Source organism: Adiantum capillus-veneris, chromosome 28 (assembly GCF_014529385.1).
Source record: "Adiantum capillus-veneris isolate H3 chromosome 28, ASM1452938v2, whole genome shotgun sequence".
Lineage (NCBI taxonomy): Eukaryota > Viridiplantae > Streptophyta > Polypodiopsida > Polypodiales > Pteridaceae > Adiantum > Adiantum capillus-veneris.
The window spans coordinates 135,757,071-135,777,670 of NC_140958.1; the positions used below are offsets into that span (position 1 = coordinate 135,757,071).

General features: G+C 42.9%; 2 protein-coding genes and 1 pseudogene across 2 annotated transcripts; 1 reads left to right on the forward strand and 2 right to left on the reverse strand.

The window, feature by feature from the left end:
- The first annotated feature begins 11,297 nt into the window (after positions 1 to 11,297).
- LOC147421352 (uncharacterized) lies at positions 11,298 to 11,825 on the forward strand. Its single transcript, XM_086504630.1, has one exon. It carries the CDS (start codon positions 11,298 to 11,300, stop codon positions 11,823 to 11,825), a length of 528 nt encoding a protein of 175 aa, XP_086360756.1.
- Positions 11,826 to 15,835: 4,010 nt separating this feature from the next.
- On the reverse strand, positions 15,836 to 18,917 carry LOC147421353 (uncharacterized; annotated as a pseudogene).
- Positions 18,909 to 19,985, reverse strand: LOC147421354 (protein ASPARTIC PROTEASE IN GUARD CELL 1-like). Its single transcript, XM_086504632.1, has one exon. It carries the CDS (start codon positions 19,983 to 19,985, stop codon positions 18,909 to 18,911), a length of 1,077 nt encoding a protein of 358 aa, XP_086360758.1.
- Positions 19,986 to 20,600: the final 615 nt, after the last annotated feature.

The following is a 20,600-nucleotide window of genomic DNA, read 5'->3' on the forward strand; positions in this document are numbered from 1 at the left end:
GAAGCACTATCTCTTGGGGACTCCATTCATCTTACAAATGGATAAAGTTTCTTTTGCAGTTTAAAATTTATATTGTTCACATTGCTGGCAAGCACAATCAAGTGGTTGATGCAATTTCACAATGTCCAAGGGTAAATGTGGTGTTTATAGAAACTCACAATAATCTATCTTTTATGATAGATGAGTATGCTACTGAACAATACTTTAGGTAGGTAATTATAACCTTTGCATTAGGGAAGAAAAAAATAACCATTCACCTTGAATAATGGTTATCTTGCAAACGGCAATAGGCTATGTGTTACTCACCCATATAATAAGAAAGTCAAGTATGAAGCCTATGCTTCTCCTCATGCGAGGCAAAGAGGGACTCCATAATCTACTCTTCAAGGAGTAAAAATGTATTTCTGTTGGTGTACCATGAAAAGTAGACATACAAGAGTACATTTCAAAATGCGTGGTATACAAAAAATTGAAATTTGATCTAGGAAAGCAACTTGGATTGTGTCAGTCGATAGGCTTACATGGAAAACACACTCTATGCCTGTCAAAAATAATATTAAGATACATCAAACAGAAACCCTCTTTAGATCTCAAATTTTCAAGTATCATGGCCTGCCAACATCCATAGTGTCGGACAAAGATCCTAGAATGACTAGTAATTTCTAGAAGGGTCTCTTTGAGAATCTAGGGAGTAGATTAAATTTCTCTTGCGACCTATCATTCACAAACGGATGACCAAAGTGAAATAACTAATCTAACAATCCTTGAATCTACTAAAACCCTATGTCATAGAAGCAGATCAATGTTCTCAATGAGAGAATTACCTACCTCTTATAGAGTCTGCATACAATGACATGGTACATACTTCTATGAGGAAAGCATCTTTCGGGGTTAAAGAGGAAAGATCCAAAAGTCCCTTACTACTTAAACAACATGGGAAGATCTTCGTTGCTACTGATGAATATAGCCGAGACTCACAAGAATATTTTTCAAAGATTAAAGAGGTTATATCCATGTCAAAGTAAAGGCAAAAAGGGTTGCTGCTAATAATCACAAAAGAGCCTTAGCCTTCAAGAAGAATAAATGGTTCTTCCTAAAGTTTCTCAAGGCTCATCTAAGGCATACTATGCACAAGAATCCTACATGCCACCAAGAGTATTATGCTAAACTAGCAAAAAGATACTATGGTCCTTCCTTTTAAAATTCTTAAGACAATCAATGATATGGCTTATTAGTTAAAGTTTCCCAACCATTTTCTCATTCACAATGCTAACCATGTGAGCCTACTCAAGCCTTACAAAGGAGAGCCACCAAAAGAACCAATAATGGAGGACCCGCCAGAGATCAAAGATCAAGAAGAAGTACTTCAATCTGAGTCCATTCTACAACACGAGGACAATGTATTAAGAGACGGTAAGATTATCCCACGATATCTTATTAAGTCTAATAATTATCCTAATAACTATCCTTTTAAAGATGCTAGATGGATGTAAGGAACCTAGCTTAAATATAATTGAACCTTGTCAATGCTTACAATGCTACACTAGAGTAACCAAATGAAAATTCATTTTAAATAAACAATGTTTTTGTCTTATAAGACTCATTCTATTTCTTTTATTGTGCACAAAATTTAAGAAGTACGCATGCTTAGGATCATGTTTGTTGTGACGACATATCCGAAACACCAAGTAGAACTTGTCACTCTACTTTCGAAGTATAATATGGACTAAAGAGCAGACATGATTGCAATAGCTAAGTCTCATGAGCACCAAATGGATCATTCATCCATTCTAGAATGATGTCTTAGGGTAAAAAGGGATCCTCTACTCGCTAAGAAACATGGAGTAATGACTAGGATTTATCTTCTCTACCTCATAGTCAAGGACGACTATGATTTCAAGAGAGATGTAATGTCATAAAATATAATATCAAACTTGACCAAATGATTTTCTCATATTAGACTGATCATTTAATATGGGAAGATAAACGGGGAACAAGAGTTAGGATATACATATGTGCTTCGAGACCTATCTCAACAGGGGACCAAAAGGAGAAATGGCTGCATCTCAATACTAGGGGTACAAAAGGAGACAGTCTACCAAAGAGAAAATTGCAATAAGTGCTTCTTGATATACCTCAGCAAGTGACCAAGAGTAGAGATGGTTACATCTCAAAAGGGGTCTAAAAAGAGATATTCTATCGGAGAGAAACATGCATCTAATGGAGCTTAAAGACCTTAATGTTAGCTTCATTAAAGACCTCCAAAAGTTAGTGTTGAAAAGGCTTTTGACCTTAGGAAAGCCACAACTAACCTTGAGGTGGGAACCCTACCCAAGCATGAGGTGCTTGTCGGCTTGCTACCTAAAGTGCTTAAAGTGTTTGTGGAAACCTTGCCCAAAGCTTAAGGTGATATTTATGCTTAAGATGACCAAGCTTCTTGAAGTTTTAAATTAAAAGATAAACTCTCAAGAGGCATAAACGGTTTTTATGCTTGATTGACTAAGTTCTTGAAGTGTTCAACTCAAACTAATGACTTAAGAAGCAGAAAAGAAACATAGAAAAATTCTCCACATGTGGCCCTCACGATGTGCTTGAATCCTATTGAATAGGTTTTAAAGGGGTCTAATGACAATTTAGATGCATAAAAAAAAAAATTTAAGTTTTTTCTCTCAAAAGGAAAAAGAGGACACATGTCCCAAATGATATAATTAAATATTACTAAAGAGAGAGAGAGAGAGAGAGAGAGAGAGAGAGAGAGAGAGAGAGAGAGAGAGAGAGAGAGAGGAAGGTGTGGACCAAGCATGAGACGGGGGTATACTCTCCAATACACACACACACACACACACACACACACAATCTCTCATTGTGTGGAATACAAAGTGCAAGAACTCCATCTCCTTCTCCAAGCTTGTTGAGAAGTGGAGAGCCTACACCAACACTCTTGGCTATGGAATACAAATCCAACCAAGAGCTTTTCTTCAATGCTTAAGCTTGCCCTCTTCTTCATCTTCATTACTATGCTATTATGATATGCTAAGCAAGAAGAATGATGATAAGTGAGGAACTATTTCTTTCTCCTAGGAATGATTCTTCTTCCTCTTCCCTACCCTCATGCCCCGTTAGCTCTCTCCACCTTCAAAGGTGTTGGAGGCATTGGGACTGAGTCTTGGGATAGTTACTGTTTTCTGCAAAGTTTATGTTATGCTTGTAGCTTTACATCTTCATAGCATCACCAAGGTCACATGGAACACACAGATTATATTGTCCCAAGTCTCCCTTGATGGGAGAATCTATAATGCAAACGCCTTTTGGAGGGGGAGCGGCTCCAAGTAAATCCGGTCCTCAAATATTGTCATGTTCTCTAATACTCTCTCTCTTGCAAAAGTATTTTTCATGCCAAGTTAGTGATGCATGCTTTTCACGACCCCCCCCCCCCCCCCCCCCCCCCCCCCCCCCCCCCCCCCCCCCCCCCCCCCCAAAGTCCTCACGTGTACATAGCCAAGAGGAAAAAAACAAAAAAATATAAAAAGATAAAAATTTTAAAAAATTTCATCTTGCATTTTGAAGGCTTCCAGCTCCACGGGTGATGCTAGTGTGGACACAAAGTTATAGCTAGTTGAGAGGATACGCTTGGGGGATGCTGTCTAATCATGACTCGCTGTTTTTTGGCATGCATGAGCTTCACATGGGAATGAGTTCCATACATCGGTGAAATCCATGGTAAAGGGAATGGGAGTTAATTTTACTTAGGGAAAGAGTGAAGTTTGGAAGGTCAAGTGGCAGGATCCACCATTCCAAGATTTCCCATTCACAAATTTCCTTGTTTACAGATAAGATGCTTGGTGACATCACGGACCCTTGAGGTATCCTGAGGTGTGAAGCTCATGTGGTGCATAATGGCAGACTCCAAATAAAGGTGCATGTGATGTGGGCCACCTTCCCCTTTGGCTCATAAGGAAAACAAGAAAAACAAACCTTTTTTAATAAAATTTTTCAATAGTTTTCTAAACGTAGACCCCCCTAGGACCCCCTCCACGCCCTCCCCTTGCCACCTACCCTCAAAATTTGGATGGAACGCTTTGGGACCCATATTGAAGCCATTTTGGTGAAAAAACGCCTATTTTGGGCCTTTTTTCCTATCCCCTAGTCTTCACTTATCTTGCCCTGTTCATGTTCTTTCTCACACACACTTAGTTGTTCACAAAAATACCTTCACTCTTCATTCCTAATCAGCCCTCCCAAGATTCCATGGCTACACTTCATCACCTTCCCTTTTCTTGTAAGGATGTGCACTAGTTAACTACACACACACACTAGTTACCTACACATACAATCACACAAGTATGGATTCATTATGAATTCCTATCTTTCATCACAAATCCCACTTCAAACCAATAAAATCAACCATAAAACTCATAAAAATCCGTCTCTTCACCTCCCACTCTCACTCATTCTCATATATATACATCTACCTCTTCATATGCCTCATTGATCACTTCTCTCTACCAACAATGGTGAGATGAGAACTCAACATATTCAAAATCTGAAGGGTAAATAAAATTTATGCAAGTGGGTGATGAAGAAGCACCATTATAAGTGGCAAGGAGAAGCTTCTAGGAGAAGCATCTACAAGGACAAGGTGGTGGCTCCCAAGGCAGCTCAGTTTGCCCACCCGGTTTAGCCTTGTAAACTGTAATTATCCCTAAATATAATCATGCAAGAAAACTATATAAAGAACCCCAATCTCATCATAGGGGGCTCTCCACATTGTATATTTCTTTCACTAACTAGATGAGTGCAACACTAGGATACCACTAGTGTATTGGGAGGCGGCGTTTTTTTTGTATATCTTGTCATTGGCAGTTAGATTTGTGTGTGAGCTTTGCTACTTGCAACCTTCCCTTTTGATGAATTTGTGATGCTTACCCTTACTCCACTTCACATTGAAAATTTCATAATGTTTAGACTCTTTTCTTGCGATTATGTGGGTGAGTACGTCGCAGATTATGGAGGCTTGAGACTATAGTGAAGCATTGCATTATATTGTCATTGATCCTTCTTCCCTTCATTCTCCCCATTCTCCAACACATTTCTATTACCTTCTCTTCTTATTTACCTCTGTGTGTGTGTGTGTCTCTCTCTCTCTCTCTTAATCACATACACAGACAGTCTCCCTTGCCATTGCAGCCATTTGATAGAGTTGGTCAAGAGAGGTTTTGAATAGGAACCCTGTCAAGCCTCTCACAGCGCAAGATTGGTTTCCCCATACCATTATCCTTCCATTTGGATTTCTTTTGTGTGTCCATTCTCACTCGGGTGTTAGAAGTTAGCCTAATGAGGCTGTAACATGAGTGCGTATCCCAATGCCTTTGTGCATGTGTACTATGTGTTGATTCTCACTTTCCGTCCTAGCCGTACTTTTAGCTAGGTGGTGCCCCAAAGTTTTTTTTTGCCCTCCCTTGATGAGGTCCGTGTGCATCATCTTGGTGTAGAGGCCACCAAGTTTCTTTTGCACACCTCATTAAATGGTGCCCCCGCTGAGAAGGGTCTGCTAAGCCTTTAGTTTCCTTGCAAATGAGTGAAGAAACCTCGACAATCACACTCAAGGCAGAGGTTTTCTACGTTGAAATCCATACTGACGAGTGGGTCCACATCAAGGGAGGAAAGAGAGTAGTCAAACCTCTTTTTCTTGAAGAATCCTCAAAGAAGAAGAGGGCCATAACCACCCCTAAGTGGCCAAAGGGTGTTGCACGAGTGAAAGGAAAGGAAGGGTCTAGACAAGCTTGAAAGTACATGGTACACAAAGGGAAGGAGGCACTTGGCAGTGCGGGTGCTTCAAGTTCAAAGCCTGTTTCAAATGTAGTAGCAAAGATTGCACCCAGGCTACCATGGAGGTCGTCCTCTGAGGCAAAGCGATGTAAGGTCGCATACCGTTTTGCGGCTTGTATGCAAGTGCAAGCAGTACACTTTTTCAACCCCAAACCAAGGACATCAAGGGCACTTCCATGTCCAAAGGAAGAGTGGTTCGGCTACTATCATTGGTGGTTTGGAGAGCCTCCCTTCTCTTCCCTTGCAGCTCATCTTAAAGAAGCCGTTTGCCACAGATGCTATAGAGTGGATTGAGGGAGATTTACACCTAAATGGAGTGCTCTTCATGCAACAATTTGATTATGGAAACTAATTGCAATTGTTATTATCAAAAAACCTTGGAGTTGTCAAGCACATTGTCATCACTCCCTATGTGATGGTAGCTAAGGAGTTTGGTAAGGTGGAAGTCATGAAGGGTTGCGATCTCTTGTGGATATAGGACCTTGTCAAGGCCAAGAAGGTGCAACTGTAGTAAGTAAGTTTTTACCCTGTAATCATGGATAATGGGCCGTAATTGTTTCCTTCTAGCTTTCTACGTCATATGCATGTGAACATATATGTCGATAGGAAAATTTTCTACCAGCAAAAAATAGTCTTCTTGTTTGGACCCCAAGTATTAGATGAAATCCTTAGATCCCCACATCCTATCATCCTGCCTCTATTGGATTATCATCACTCATTTGATGTATCTATTTTCATTTTGTTCTAGCTCCTTGTTCATTAAATTCAGTTGAAATCCTTTGTACAAACCATTGTGATTTTGAAATCATTATATATATATAAAGATTTCAAAAAAAAAAAGTGGTGTTGCAATTTTGAGATTGTGAGCAGATGGCTTTCCCAAATTTCTATGGGAAGCCGGGTGAAGTCGCCTCTGAAATTCTAGACAATAGAGAAATGGCCTTCTTGGTATCCGGGCGAGATGAGGAAGCTACTAAGGTCAGGGCCTTCCCACTGGTTTTGTGGGAGGGGGCCAAGGCTTGGTACCAAACGCTCCCTCCAGACGTGAGAGAGGATTGGGAGAGATTAAAGATGACTTTTCTCAGCAACTATCAACATCAAGAGTCCCCAGATGAAACTTGGAGACAACTTCAAGAACTTCGTCAGTCTTTGCCAAATAATTATAAGGCATACAAAGATCAATTTCTCAAGCTCTGGGAGAAGTGGTCATCCACCTTAGGTGAGGGAGAAAGGGCACCTAATTGTCTTAAGAAGGACTGCTTTTTAATAGGACTTTATCCAATCCTGTGAGAAAAAGTGAAAGGGAAGTTCCCAACGTCCTATGATCAAGATATTCTTCATGCAAGAGAGAAGGATTGTAAGCTGAAGTTCCAAGCTCAACTGCGAGGAGGAATCGAGCCTCCACCAATGGCACAACAGCCAAGGCTAGTGGGAGGGGTGGCCCGAGCCAACCCCGAAATTGCACAGTAAGAGCTATTCCAACATATTACCAATTAGAAAGCCTCTCCTTAAACTTGGTTCAAGGTGTGAGACCCACACCACCAGCCAATGGAGCTAAATCATGAAGGTGGTCAACAGCAAGCTAGGGAATATTTATGCTACAATTGTGGGCAGGTAGGTCATGGTATGTATTATTGCCCCTTTCCTCACCAAGAGAATGGTAATCCATGATGCCTACCCCGACAACAAGTAACTCCTCCACGTGATAGGCCACATGCAAGGCCTGTTGCACCCATGGCACCACCAATACAGACATTATTGCCCCCGGCACCACCACCACTCGCACCGGCGGAAATTCCCCCACTCCCTACTGGGGGTGAAGAGTGGGAAACATCAATTAATAGCCTAGATCATGGAAAATATAAGGGGAAGGCAAAGGTGAGTGAAGCTGATGCAATTCCAATCAAAAGGGTAAGGAGACACAAATATGATGATGGTGCCTCAGAGCGGGAAGAAGTTCCTCAAGAAGGATCATCACAAGCTTCCAAGGATGCAAAGAAAAGGAAAAATAGGTCTAGGAGACACATTGACTTGGAGGATTTTCACTTGGGGTGGGATGTTTACCATATGACCTTGTGGCAGATGTTAGTAAGCAAGGGCCAAAGATCACTTGGCAGCAACTCCTTCATCTCTAACCCAAGATGAGGAGGGCTTGGTCCAAGATGGTGAGCACTAGGCGAGCTAAAGGTAAGTTTGTTGGGGCCATCAATGCCTGGGGAATCAAAGATATAGTACTAGTAGTAGAGGTTGAGATCAAGGACCAACGGATCTCTAATGCTTATGTGGATGGAGGAGCAAAAATTTGCATAATGACAGAAAAGTTTATGCGCAGACTTGGGTAAGAAGTGAATGAGCACACTTCCTTGGAGGCAAAGATGGGAAACAATGTTCGTGTTGCATGTGTAGGCAAGGTAAATGGAGTAAGGGTGTCAGTTTGTGGGGTGAGTGTGTTAATAGATGCATATGTGATCTCTACCAAAGGGGAGGGCTACCCATTAATCCTTTGGAGGCCTTGGCTCATGCCAATGAAGGCTAGGCAAGACTGAGAAACTGGAGCATTGGAGTTGCGGCTAAAAAGCAAGTCTGGTGGGAAGGAGCAAAAGATTGTTTATGACATGAAGTTAGGTAGGCAATAGAATCTAGAGCTAGAGTCTTCTGCGGATGAGTGGAGTATGAGTGATTACTCCTCATCTGATGAGCAGACTTCCGAGGATGAGGCAAGCTCTCTAGAGGTGATGGGTATACTGCTGCAAGATCCAGAGGAGGAGAAGAGCCAAGACATCCAGGGTGAAATAGATGAAAAAAGACTGGAGACCATGCTAGCCTCAAGAGGAAAGGGATTCTTACATACAGGTCTTAAAGAAACATGTTGGCCTTTTCATCACAGATTATGAGCAAATCAAAGGGGTAATGGTGACACAACATCTCGTTCAACTTAAGGAAGGTAGTAGACCGGTTGTGCAGAAGCTAAGGAGGCTTGGAGTGGTCCAGCAAGACGCACTGCTAAAGGAGGTAAAGAGGTTTCTTAAAGCAGGGTTCATTTATCCCGTAGAGGATTCAGAATGGGTATCCTCAGTGGTGGTAACTCCAAAGAAAAATGGTAAGTGGAGAGTGTGTGTAGATTACAAGCCACTAAATGCTGCTACAAAGAGGGATCACTTTCCTCTCCCTTTTCAAAATGAGATCTTGAATGAAGTGGCATGTCATGAGGTATACTATGTGTGATGGGTATTCAGGGTATTTTCAGATAAGGATTGCAGATGAAGATCAACGGTTGACAACTTTTATTGCACCATGGGGATGTTTTGCGTATAGGGTTATGCCATTTGGCCTGACTAATGCCCCAGCTACCTTCCAGCGGTCTTATTTTTGTAAGTCTATCAGAGTCTTCATTGATGACTTTTGCATCTATTGCTCTAGAGCATTACACTTGAGAAAAATAGGTGAAGGGTTTACACGACTAGCTTAGTTGGGAGGGAAACTCAACAAGGATAAGTGCCACATTGGGGAATCCAAGGTAACTCTTTTGGGTCATGTAGTGTCTGAGAAAGGGATAGAAGCCGATCCCGAGAAAGTGAAGTCACTCCTTGCTCTGCCTTCACCTTCAAACATGAAACGATTAGTATCATTTTTGCAAAAGGTACGCTATTTGAGCCGCTTCATTCATCTCCTTTCACAAGCAATCTATCCATTGCAGCAACTCACAAGGTAAGCTACCTTGGCATGGGATGGGAATAGTGAGAGGTGTTTTGAGGAGGTTAAGAAAATTCTGGGATCTTTACCTACTGTCTTGCAACCTTGCTGGGAGGAGACCTTCTATGTCAACCCTAGCCTTGGCCGTGAGGCATTGGGTGGTGTAGGTTTGATGCAAAAGGACCCAAAGACACTCTTGATGAGATCTGTGTATTTTGTAAATAGAGTTATGATTGTAGCGGAGAAGGGATTCACCTCTACAGAACAGTTGGTCTTCGGATTTAAATTTTTGATGGAAAAGTTTATGGCTTACATGTTATCAAAAAGTTTTGTTGTGCTTCCCACTAAGGATGTTTTCTCGTATGCTTTGCAACACATGGAACTATCCCCAAGGATAGCAAAATGGGTGGTGTAGCTACAAGAGTTTGATTACACACTAGAAAAGGAGAGAACTACTAGGGCATGCCTAGGAGATGTGCTAACACAAGGATGCTATGAAAGGCCAGAGAAAGTGCAGCCTAGCAAGACTTCCCCCTTAGCCGAGCCTGAGCTTCTTTTGGAGGCTCACAGTTTATACTTTGATGGTGCCTACAAACGGGTAAAAGACAGAGCGTCGGCAGGAATTGTTGTGTTAAATCCTTTGGGAGAAAAGTTTTTTGCCAAAGGGTTTCAACTAGAAGAGACTCACTCTAATAATGAGGTAGCGTATCAGGCTCTCATCTTGGGGTTACAATGGTGTCTCTCCATTGGCATAACTAGGTTAAATGCTTTTGGTGATTCCATGTTGATGTGAAACAAATGATAGAGGTGTGGGCTTGTAAGAGTGACAAACTAACTACCAAAATGAGAGAAGCCAAATCTCTAATGAGGAAGTTCGAGAGTGCACAAATCCAATTTGTGTCGAGGGAGAGCAACAAAGAAGCAGATGCGTTGGCTACAGAAGAGTTGCAAAATGTCATGATTGCGGTTGTCATTGTAAAGGTCCCACTATTTCAAGGCAAAGAATAACTAGAGGACAAGCTCCTAAGCACATGAGTTGCAATGAACGAAGATGGCTAGCTAGGAAGGCTACCAGGTACTGCATAGTGAATATAATGAAGATTTGTACTGTAGAGGAAAGGATGCACTATTCAGAAAAGTGCCTTCTACCAAAGAGATCAAGGGGATTCTAAGTAGTTGTCATGAGGGAGTGTGTGGTGGGAATTTTTCTCAAGAAATCATTAGTAGGAAGACTCTCCAAGCTGGTTTTGTTTGGCCAAGTCTACACCGAGGTGTGCAACACTCCTGCCGCACTTGTGAGGTATGTCAAACGGCTGGTCCTAGGAGGTTAGCCTATGAGAAGCAGAGTCCTATCTCAACTTATGGCCCATTTGAAAAATGGGGTATTGATGCAATCGTACCATTACCATGCACGCAGTCCGAAAAGGAGTATATCCTCATGGGGATAGACTACATGACTAGATGGGCAAAGGCACACTCTACTAGGAGGATCACTGCCAAAGATGTGGGTGACTTCATCTTTGAGTGCATTTGTTGCAGGTTTGGTACACCTTTGGAGATCCTATCTGATAGAGGACCTGGGTTTTGATCAGATCTAGTAGGGGAGTCAATGGAAAAATTGAAGATAAAGCGTAGGCACTCTACTCCTTATTATCCTCAATGTAATGGGCTAGTTGAGAAGGTGAATGGCCTTATTTTGTAAAATTATCACTAAGAAAGTGCATATGCACCCAAAGGCCTTGGACAAACACTTAGATGCAACACTTTGGGCTTACATGATATCTTTCAAGACCTCTTTGGGGTACACCCCTTTTCACCTAGTGTATGGGCAAGAGGCTCTTCTGCCCATAAAGGTAGAGTTGTCAAGTCTACGAGTTTTAAAAGCCTACCATGAGAATGATCAAAAGAAGAAGGTGGAGCAACGAATCATCGAGTTGGAGCAGCTAGAACTAGATAGAGAATCGGCAATTCAACATTATGCTACACATGCAAAGAAGCGACAAAAAAAGTTCAATAGCCAGTTGATAAAGAAAGGTATCAAAGAGGGATCTCTTGTGCTGCGGTATGACAACCGATTCGATCATAGGAAGGATGGTAAGTTTTTGTTGAAATGGGAGGGGCCTTTTGTGGTAGTGCAAAAGCTCCTAAATGGAAGTTATAGGCTAGGAGATTTGGATGGAAAGTTGCATCATACCCCAGTAAATGGATGGCGGCTTAAACCCTACAATTGCAGATTGGTTGAGGAGTGTGCTGACACTTTTCTATGCATTGCTGATAACCTTTCAGATTGGGACATAGGCTAGAGACATGAATGTCTCCAGCCATCAGGGGAGGGCTATATGATGCATGCTTTTCACGAACCCCCCAGAAGTCGTCACTTGTACATAGCCAGAGGAAAAAACCAAAAAACATAAAAAGAGATTTTTTTTAAAAAAAATCATCTTGCATTTTGAAGGCTTCTAGCTCCATGTGTGATGCTAGTGCGGACAGAAAATTATAGCTAGTTGAGAGATACGCTTGGGGGATGCTTCCTAATCATGACTCGTTTTGTTTTTGGCATGCATGAGCTTCACATGGGAATGAGTTCCATACATTGGTGAACTCCATGGTAAAGGGAATGGGAGTTAATTTTACTTAGGGAAAGAGGGAAGTTCTGGAAGGTCAAGTGGCAGGATCCACCATTCCAGGATTTTCCATTCAGAAATTTACTTGTGTACAGATAAGATTCTTGGTGACATCACGGGCCCTTGAGGTATCCTGAGGTGTCAAGGTCATGTGATGCATAATGGAAGACTCCAAAGCAAGGTGCATGTGATGTGGGCCACCTTCCCCTTTGGCTCATAAGGAAAGCAAGAAAAGCAAGCCTTTTTTTATCATTTTTTCAATAGTTTTCTAAAAGTATGGATCCCATATCATAAGTAGACCCCCCTAGGACCCCCTCCATGCCCTTCCCTTTCCACCTACCCTAAAAGTTTGGATGGAACCCTTTGGGATCCATATTGGAGTCATTTTGGTGGAAAAAACAACTATTTTGGGCCTTTTTTCCTATCACCTAGTCTTCACTTATCTTGCCCTATTCATGTTCTTTCTCACACACACACACACACACTTAGTTTTCCACAAAACTAACTTCACTCTTCATTCCTAATTAGCCCTCCCAAGATTCCATGGCTGCACTTCATCAACTTTCCTTTTCTTGTAAGGATGTGCACTAGTTAACACACACACACACTAGTGAGCTACACACGCAATCACACAAGTATAGATTCATTATGACTTCCTGTCTTTGATCAATAATCCCACTTCACCCCACTCAAATCAACCACAAAACTCAGAAAAATCCATCTCTTCACCTCCCACTCGCTCATTCTCATATATATACATCTACCTCTTTACTATGCCTCATTGATCACTTCCCTCTACCAGTAATGGTGAGATGAGAACTCGACATATTCAAAGCCTCAAGGGTAAATAAAATTTCTACAAGAGGGTGATGAAGAAGCACCATTACAAGTGGCAAAGCTAGGAGAAGCATCTACAAGGACAAGGTGGTGGCTCCCAAGGCATCTCAGTTTGCCCCCCCGGTTTAGCCTTGTAAATTGTATTTATCCCTAAATATAATCATGAAAGAAAATATATATAAAGAACCCCAATCTCAGACAAAGGGGGATCTCCACATTGTATATTTCCTTCACTAAGTACTTAAGTGCAACACTAGGATACCACTAGTGTCTTGGGAGGCGGAGTTTTTTTTGTATATCTTGTCATTAGCAGTTAAATTTGTGTGTGAGCTTTGCTACTTGCAACCTTGCCTTTTGATGGATTTGTGATGCTTACCCTTACTCCACTCCACATTGAAAATTTCATAATGTTTAGACTCTTTGCTTGCGATTATGTGGGTGAGTATGTCGCAGATTATGGAGGCTTGAGACTATAGTGAAGCATTGCATTATATTGTCATTGATCCTTCTTCCCTTCATTCTCCCCACTCTCCAACACATTTCTATTACCTTCTCTTCTTATTATCCTCTCTCTCTCTCTCTCTCTCTCTCTCTCTCTCTCTCTCTCTCTCTCTCTCTCTTTTCCTCAATCACATACGCACACAATTGCCCTTGCCATTACAACCATTTGATAGAGTTAGTCAAGAGAGGTTTTGAATAGGCACCCCGTCAAGCCTCTCACAGCACAAGATTGGTTTCCTCATACCATTATCCTTCCATTTGGATTTCTTTTGCGTGTGCATTCTCACTTGGGTGTTAGAAACTCGCCTGATGAGGCTGTAACATGAGTGCGTATCCCAATGCCTTTGTGCACGTGTACTATGTGTTGATTCTCACTTTGCGTCCTAGCTGCACTTTTAGCTAGGTGGTGTCCCAAAGTTTTTTTTTGCCCTCCCTTGATGAGGTCCGTGTGCATCATCTTTGTGTAGAGGCCACCAAGTTTTTTTTGCACACCTCAGTTAGTTAAGTACTATGTTTATGTTTCTACCATCAATTAAGTTCACCCTCTATGTTGTCAAAGTGATCTCACAAAAGTGCTCACTCTAATTCTCTTAATTCCACTATCCTCGAAGTTCATAGGCCATTTGTATTACATCTCATTTGGACCCCTTTAACCTTGGCCCCATGTTGAGATAGATCCATAGCACATGTCTATATTCTTACCCTTGTTCTCGTTTATTCTCCCACATTAAATGATCACTTTAACCCATGTTGAGATATATCCATAGCACACATCACTTTAATACGGTTAGATATTAGATTTTATGAAAAATTCAATAGACTCTTTGCAAAGGAGAAATAAGTTTAATGAAGAGTATCTTACACTCTCTCTCACTCTCTCTCTCTCTCTCTCTCTCTCTCTCATTGCAAGAAGAGGCTCAAAAGGTAGTTAATCTTCTACAATGGCAAATAACTGTATAGCTAGTGTTTTTCCAACATCCTGTGGGATGAGAGAAATACCAATCTAGGACCCATATCAACCAAAGTAGTCCATAACTAGAAATCACAGCATAAATTATCTCACCCATTTTAAGGTCATATGTTACTATGTAAGGTTGCATGCCTTCAAGTTGCAAGCCTACATGAGCTCATCTCAATTAGAAAAGCCTTTCCTTTGCATCTCACAAAACAAAAAATTCAAAGGTTTCTTGCCATATCCATGTTGAAAATATTTTTTAATCAACATGCTCCAAGAAACAAAATTCAGATCGAGAATTTTATGTGTTTTTGTAACTACACTATATCAAGCATACTCGCAAGATTAATATGTTTCTCTACTAGAGCCGGACAAGCAAACAAGAAGCTCATGAATAACTTTTTGGGTAAGTGCACAATCCTTTAAGTTGGAAGCATAACTGATTGCATTTGAGAGAGTCCTTTCCTCTCCATGTGGTTAAAGCAACTTAAAGGTCCCTTGCCATAGTAATCTTTAGCATATGTTTCGATGAGCACATTCCAAGACACAACATTTTGGACTAAAACCTCATTGAGAACATTTCTTTGCTTCACAATGGAACCACATTTGGCTTACTAATTGACTAATGACTTGTAAAGCACAACATATTTTTCCCATAGCCTCTGAGGACACCACATTTGGTGTACATATCAACCAATGTATCAAGAAGATCCCTTGGTAGCAAGCGTAAAAGCATATGTTAGCATAGGTAATCATACCTGGGGAGAAACAATTCCTTGAATCCTCTCGGACACTTGCCCTTGACAAAGAGCACCACACTTCAGATACATAGTCATGAGAGACCCACACACTATGCAAGCATAGGCAAGTCCTTCACACTATGTAATCATATCAATGTATCAAGTGATCTCAATAGGAAGGGGATATGTAATGAATGTCTTTCTTAAGCCCATGTGCACAACTTTTACAAAAAAATGGGGATCTCAAAATGCATGCAACAAAGTTAGGTCACCTATAGAAACGTGTCCCTTTTGCATCATAATTTTTTTGTAAGGACACCACGTCTTGTATACATATCCACTAATGCATTTCACATGGAGCACACCCATGCCATCACAACAAGATGCAAGAGGGACAAACTTTCCAAGTAGCTTTAAAGGAAAGGTAGTGAGAAACAATACTCTCAGAAATAGTTCGTAGACTAAAAGAATCTCATAACTTGATTCTCGTATCATTATAAATAGACAACAGGACAAAACATTACAGGAGGAAGACAAAACTGTAGGAGGAGCACACGCCCTTAGAGACATTAAGCCATGGGAGGATCGTAGGCAATCCTTGTCTTTTATCAAACAGTGTTAGAGATTTTAAGAAAAGGATATGAAAGCAACAGACTCTTTGTAAATGAAAAATTTGTTTAATGAAGAGTATCTTACAGTCTCCCTCTTTCATTTCAAGAAGAGGCTGAAAAGGTCGTTTGGGTGATCTCGACTAGAGAATCCAGATTATAGCCCCCTCTTTCATTTCAAGAAGAGGCTCAAAAAGTAGTCATTCAATCTTCTACTATGGCAAATAGCTATATATAACAGCTAACAGATGTGGAGAATCCCAGACGGGAATTTTGAATGTCGAAAGTGAAGCGGATGCCTTGCTGTTGGATGTTGCCGATGACTGTCCTATCAATTCTGTACGGGGCCATGCTGAGGCAAACGCGCTTGTCCTCACCACCAACACGCTCAATTGGTGCAATCACATTTGCGGGAGGTAGATGAAGGTCTGCCCCTCGTGCGAAATGGAGAACAATCCAAGGAACGCCGGCGTAGAGGTGGCCTTGTTCATCATCAGAGAGCTCCTTTGGGACGTAGCAGGTGTCGAATATAGGCTCGAAAGGGTCTGCGGGGCGGAGGTGGGGACGTTGGAGGAGATGGTTTTTCAGAGAGCGTCGCGGAGTGCAATGTATGCAAGGGGGGGCAAGGTAGTGATGGAGGTGCCGGAGTGTGGGAGTAGAAGGCAAGGGGGCTTCCCACTATCAGAGGCGCAGAAAGAGAACATTAATACATTGTGTAGATGTGTGTTACACAGAGAATGAGATGAGAGACAAGGTAGAAAGAGACACACGCAGATAGGCGGTTAGTCGGGTTGATTGCTTGATAGTAGCGTGAGTACATGGGGTGATTATAAAGGCTGGGAATAGTGGATTTGAACGGGTGTTGGTGCCTCTTGGTTTCTCGAGGCATGACAGTTGGAATATTTTATTATATTCCAACATCCCCCCTCAGCTGAATGCCGATCGAGAGGAGATTTTATTGTGAATGAAAAGTGCTTAGAAGAGCTGGAAAGTGCTTTCTGTTTTTGTTTCCATCAAACGATGGAGGTGCACGATAGAAAAATTTTACTTTAGCTTTCAATTGGGTTTTCTACACAATCAATCAGGTTCAAGCAGAAAGGTGTTAAGTGGAAATGTTTGATGTCGAGGTTTCATCTTGATTCTCGCACGAGAATCAAGTTCTTCAACTGCATGTTGACATCGAATGACTTTCTTCAATTGATCCCCCCTTCGACCGAAAACATGTGCTTTAGATTTTGCTTCAGATTGGCTTTTGGTGAAGAAGATAAGGTAGGAGTCCAAGTATTTGAGCATGATGAAGATAACTACTGAAGTTTTTGGCTTTGGACCATTGGAAGGATCATCACGTCGATGATTTTGAATTCCAAAATTGTGGCACAAGGTTGGTTTTCGATTGCGAGGAGCTCGGCAACAGTATTTGCAAAAGGGGACACTGTCATAGCACTCAAGAACATCGAGCTTTGAAATCTGTATTGCTTCATTTTCATGGAGGCCATCACTTTGCAAACGGTTACCATAAAGGCCATCGTCTACCATCAGTGATAGTGTCTCTGCAGAATCCAAGGTTGGCATTGAAGAAGGAGACAAGCCTTTGATAACATCCTTCATGATGGCACCCTCATCGTCATCATCATCTGCCTCCAAGTTAAGGCATGGCAAGGATTGGGCTCGCTGTTGAAGGACTGCAGATGAGGGGGCAAGGGGCAGATTGTAACAAGGCCGATTATGAATAGCAGCAGCATTACATTGGTTTATCAGCAAGGCAGCCAGCAGAGGGCTACAGCTTGGTGAATATTGGAGATCTACGCCAAGAGAGACATCATGAGGTGATGTATAGCTGCAGCAAGAGGGTCTGGCCTCATCAAAGAGCAGAATTAGGCACTTCAGTTGGATTGTCTAAGTCATTGACAACGCCGAAAGTAGGCCAAGGGGCATGGCTAGCAGGATTATTCACCTGCAAAAGGGATTGATTGTCCTCCAGAATCATCTGGGAAGTGACTGCCAGCGCAGGAACAGTGTTGTCTGCAGCACCCGATGAGAAATCCTCCACAGACAATGACGCCAATATGCAGGGTTTCACAAAAGCATTAACAAATGCTGCAATGATTTCATCATCGTCACGGCCAGCAATGTGTAGAGCAAGATAAGATGCAACATGTCCTTGGCGCGCATGGGCAACAGTATGGGTTGGGCATGACTTCTCAGCAGCAGTGAAGACCTTGATGGCATGATCATCTGCTCTTTCTCCAGCAGGATGGTGAGCCTTCAGAAATGGGCTGGAAAGATGCTCAGCATTGAGACTGCTATCCCCAGAATTTTCAAAGTAAATGCCGCAAACTTTGTTAAGAACATGAACATAGTGAGGTCCGATACACTGCATTTCAGAGGGTATTTTGGGTATCTTATCACCTGCCGCTTCAGGTGCCCCTTCCGTGGAAGCAAGAAATGCCTCAATGATGGCATCATCGTCCTCTGTATATTCAAATGAGCCCCGGCAAATTGCGTTGCCTGAGGGAGCATCATTAGAGGATGCAGAATGTAAAGGGTTAGGGGTCTTTGAAGGCTTGCATGGCATTAGGCATTGCGCTGAATAGGAATGTTGAATGGCCTTCACAAAGCAACAAATGAGAGCATGTGCAAGAAGAGATGATGCTTCATATCTGCGCTCAGAGTTGGCATTAAAGGAGGAGTTGAGTTGAGTCTCTTGCACAGGACATGTATGATTTACAGTATCATTATTCGCATTCAGCAGGTGATCGCTGAAATTGGCTTTGGTTGCACCATCTGTGGCTTGCATGCAAGAGAAACAGGGTTCATCGAAGCGGGTAGCACCAGCAGCAAGAATTGGCTCATTGCAGGTTTCTCTATTCGGGCAGCAACAGCAAGAATGGCTGGCCCCATCAGGAAGTAGGGGTGCAGGAAATAACTGGCGATTGATACCATGTGGGAGTAGAAGGCCAAGGGGCCTCCCACTATCAGAGGCGCAGAAAGAGAACATTAATACATTGTGTAGATGTGTGTTACACAGAGAATGAGATGAGAGAGAAGGTAGAAAGAGACACACGCAGATAGGCGGTTAGTAGGGTTGATTGCTTGATAGTAGCGTGATTACATGGGGTGATTATAAAGGCTGGGAATAGTGGATTTGAACGGGTGTTGGTGCTCTTGGTTTCTCGAGGCATGATAGCTGGAATATTTCATTATATTCCAACACGGAGGCAACCATGGTGCCACCCTCGCCTGTGCGGGGGTTGATTTGGAAGAGGGACGTGGGGAGGGGAAGGCGGAAGCGACCGACGCTGATGCCCTCCAGGGTGATGTAGTAGTGGGTATGCAAGGCAGGGTTGGGGTTGCGGACTAGCGGAGTGAAGATCGTATCAGGGGTGAAGGGGGCGCCAAAGGTGAGGGTGGAGTTGGAAGAGGACATGTGGGGCAGGCAGTAGGAAAAGGTGCTTGGGCGGCCGCTTTTGTGGAGCTGAGAGGGGAGGGAGAGGGTGCCGGTGCCCAAGCCCAGCACTCCGGCGGCAGCCACAAAGCTAGTGCCATTGCTTGCGGTGCTGCAGCCAATGGCCATGTTGGGAAAACTGTGGCCGGAGCCCAGCGTGAGAGTGTCGGTGATGAGCGTGCCGGAAGTTGTGGAGCTATTGTAGTAAGTAATCTGGAACCCGCGGGATTGCAAGGCGTTGCGGGAATGACCGGAAATGGGGAGGCAGGACGTGAATGGGGGAACGCTGGCGCAAAGAGGGGAATCGCAGTTGACGTTACGGTTTGTGGAGGGGGCTGCCGGGTCAAAGATGGGCTGGTCGAGCTGCTCGAAGCAGGATTGGCAGGGCTGGCACTGGATCCAAGAGAGGTCGCTGCCAGTGTCAATGATCATGTAGAGGTCGCGGGCATGGCCGCTGCCGACAGTAAGCCGCGCAAAGTAGCTGCCCGTGTTTGCAAGCTGAAAGCCGGAGGCGACAGGAATCTTGAAATATGATCCATGGCGGCCAGTTGTAGACGATATTCTAGAGGCCGCCTCTTGTAGCCTTCGCTCGCTCTGCCTCTCTCGATCGAAGGCAGCTCTCCAGCGGTCCGTATAATTATCGGGAGCTGCCCCACGGTGAATGGTTGCGGTCGTTGGGTATAACGTGCTGCCGTCACCCCACTGCACTGCTTGCGGTAGCGCTGTTGAGAGGACAAAAAAGAGTCCGGCCATCGACATGAGCAGCAGCCATTCCAAATGACGCGGCCGAATTGCAGATCGCTTGAGCTGGACGCCTCATCTTGGGCTTCGATGGATGTTGCGGTCCTCATTTATTGGGAATCCAAGACACGTCGGCGAGCTTCCTACAAGAAAATAGAGTTAAATTTCAAGACATGCTAGTCATTTTGCAAAATTTCCTCTTTGAAATCTATTTTAAAGGGAATTTTGTATGTTTGTGAAAATGATTTTTCCGGCTCGCTACCTCCATCTGAATTCTGCTCGCTTCTTGTTAGCATTCTTTTGAAAAAGAAATTTGGCAGGAACGTTGGACATCAAGAAAATGATGTGTCATAACTTGATGCCTCTTAGGTAAAAACTCATGTAAGGATAGGAAGTGGGCGGGGGGCACTAGCAACTAGGGGTGTCAAGGTTGAGGTAGTAGACAGTAGAAAACGAGCACCATGGTCATCTTCGTAGGGAGATTCCTTCGTCCTCTCGGTTTCATCAACAACATCAAAGCTGAAGATCCATGTCCAGACCCTATGACCTCCTCACTACACTCTAACTAAGGCCAACCCCTCCGTCACCCTGTGACTACCCCGCCTTTCTATAGACACACCAATTCCT

Excerpts from the sequence above, each read along its gene's own strand:
- LOC147421352 (XM_086504630.1), top strand. The coding sequence starts at position 11,298 with ATGATATCTTTCAAGACCTCTTTGGGGTACACCCCTTTTCACCTAGTG.
- LOC147421354 (XM_086504632.1), bottom strand. The coding sequence starts at position 19,985 with ATGGCCGGACTCTTTTTTGTCCTCTCAACAGCGCTACCGCAAGCAGTG.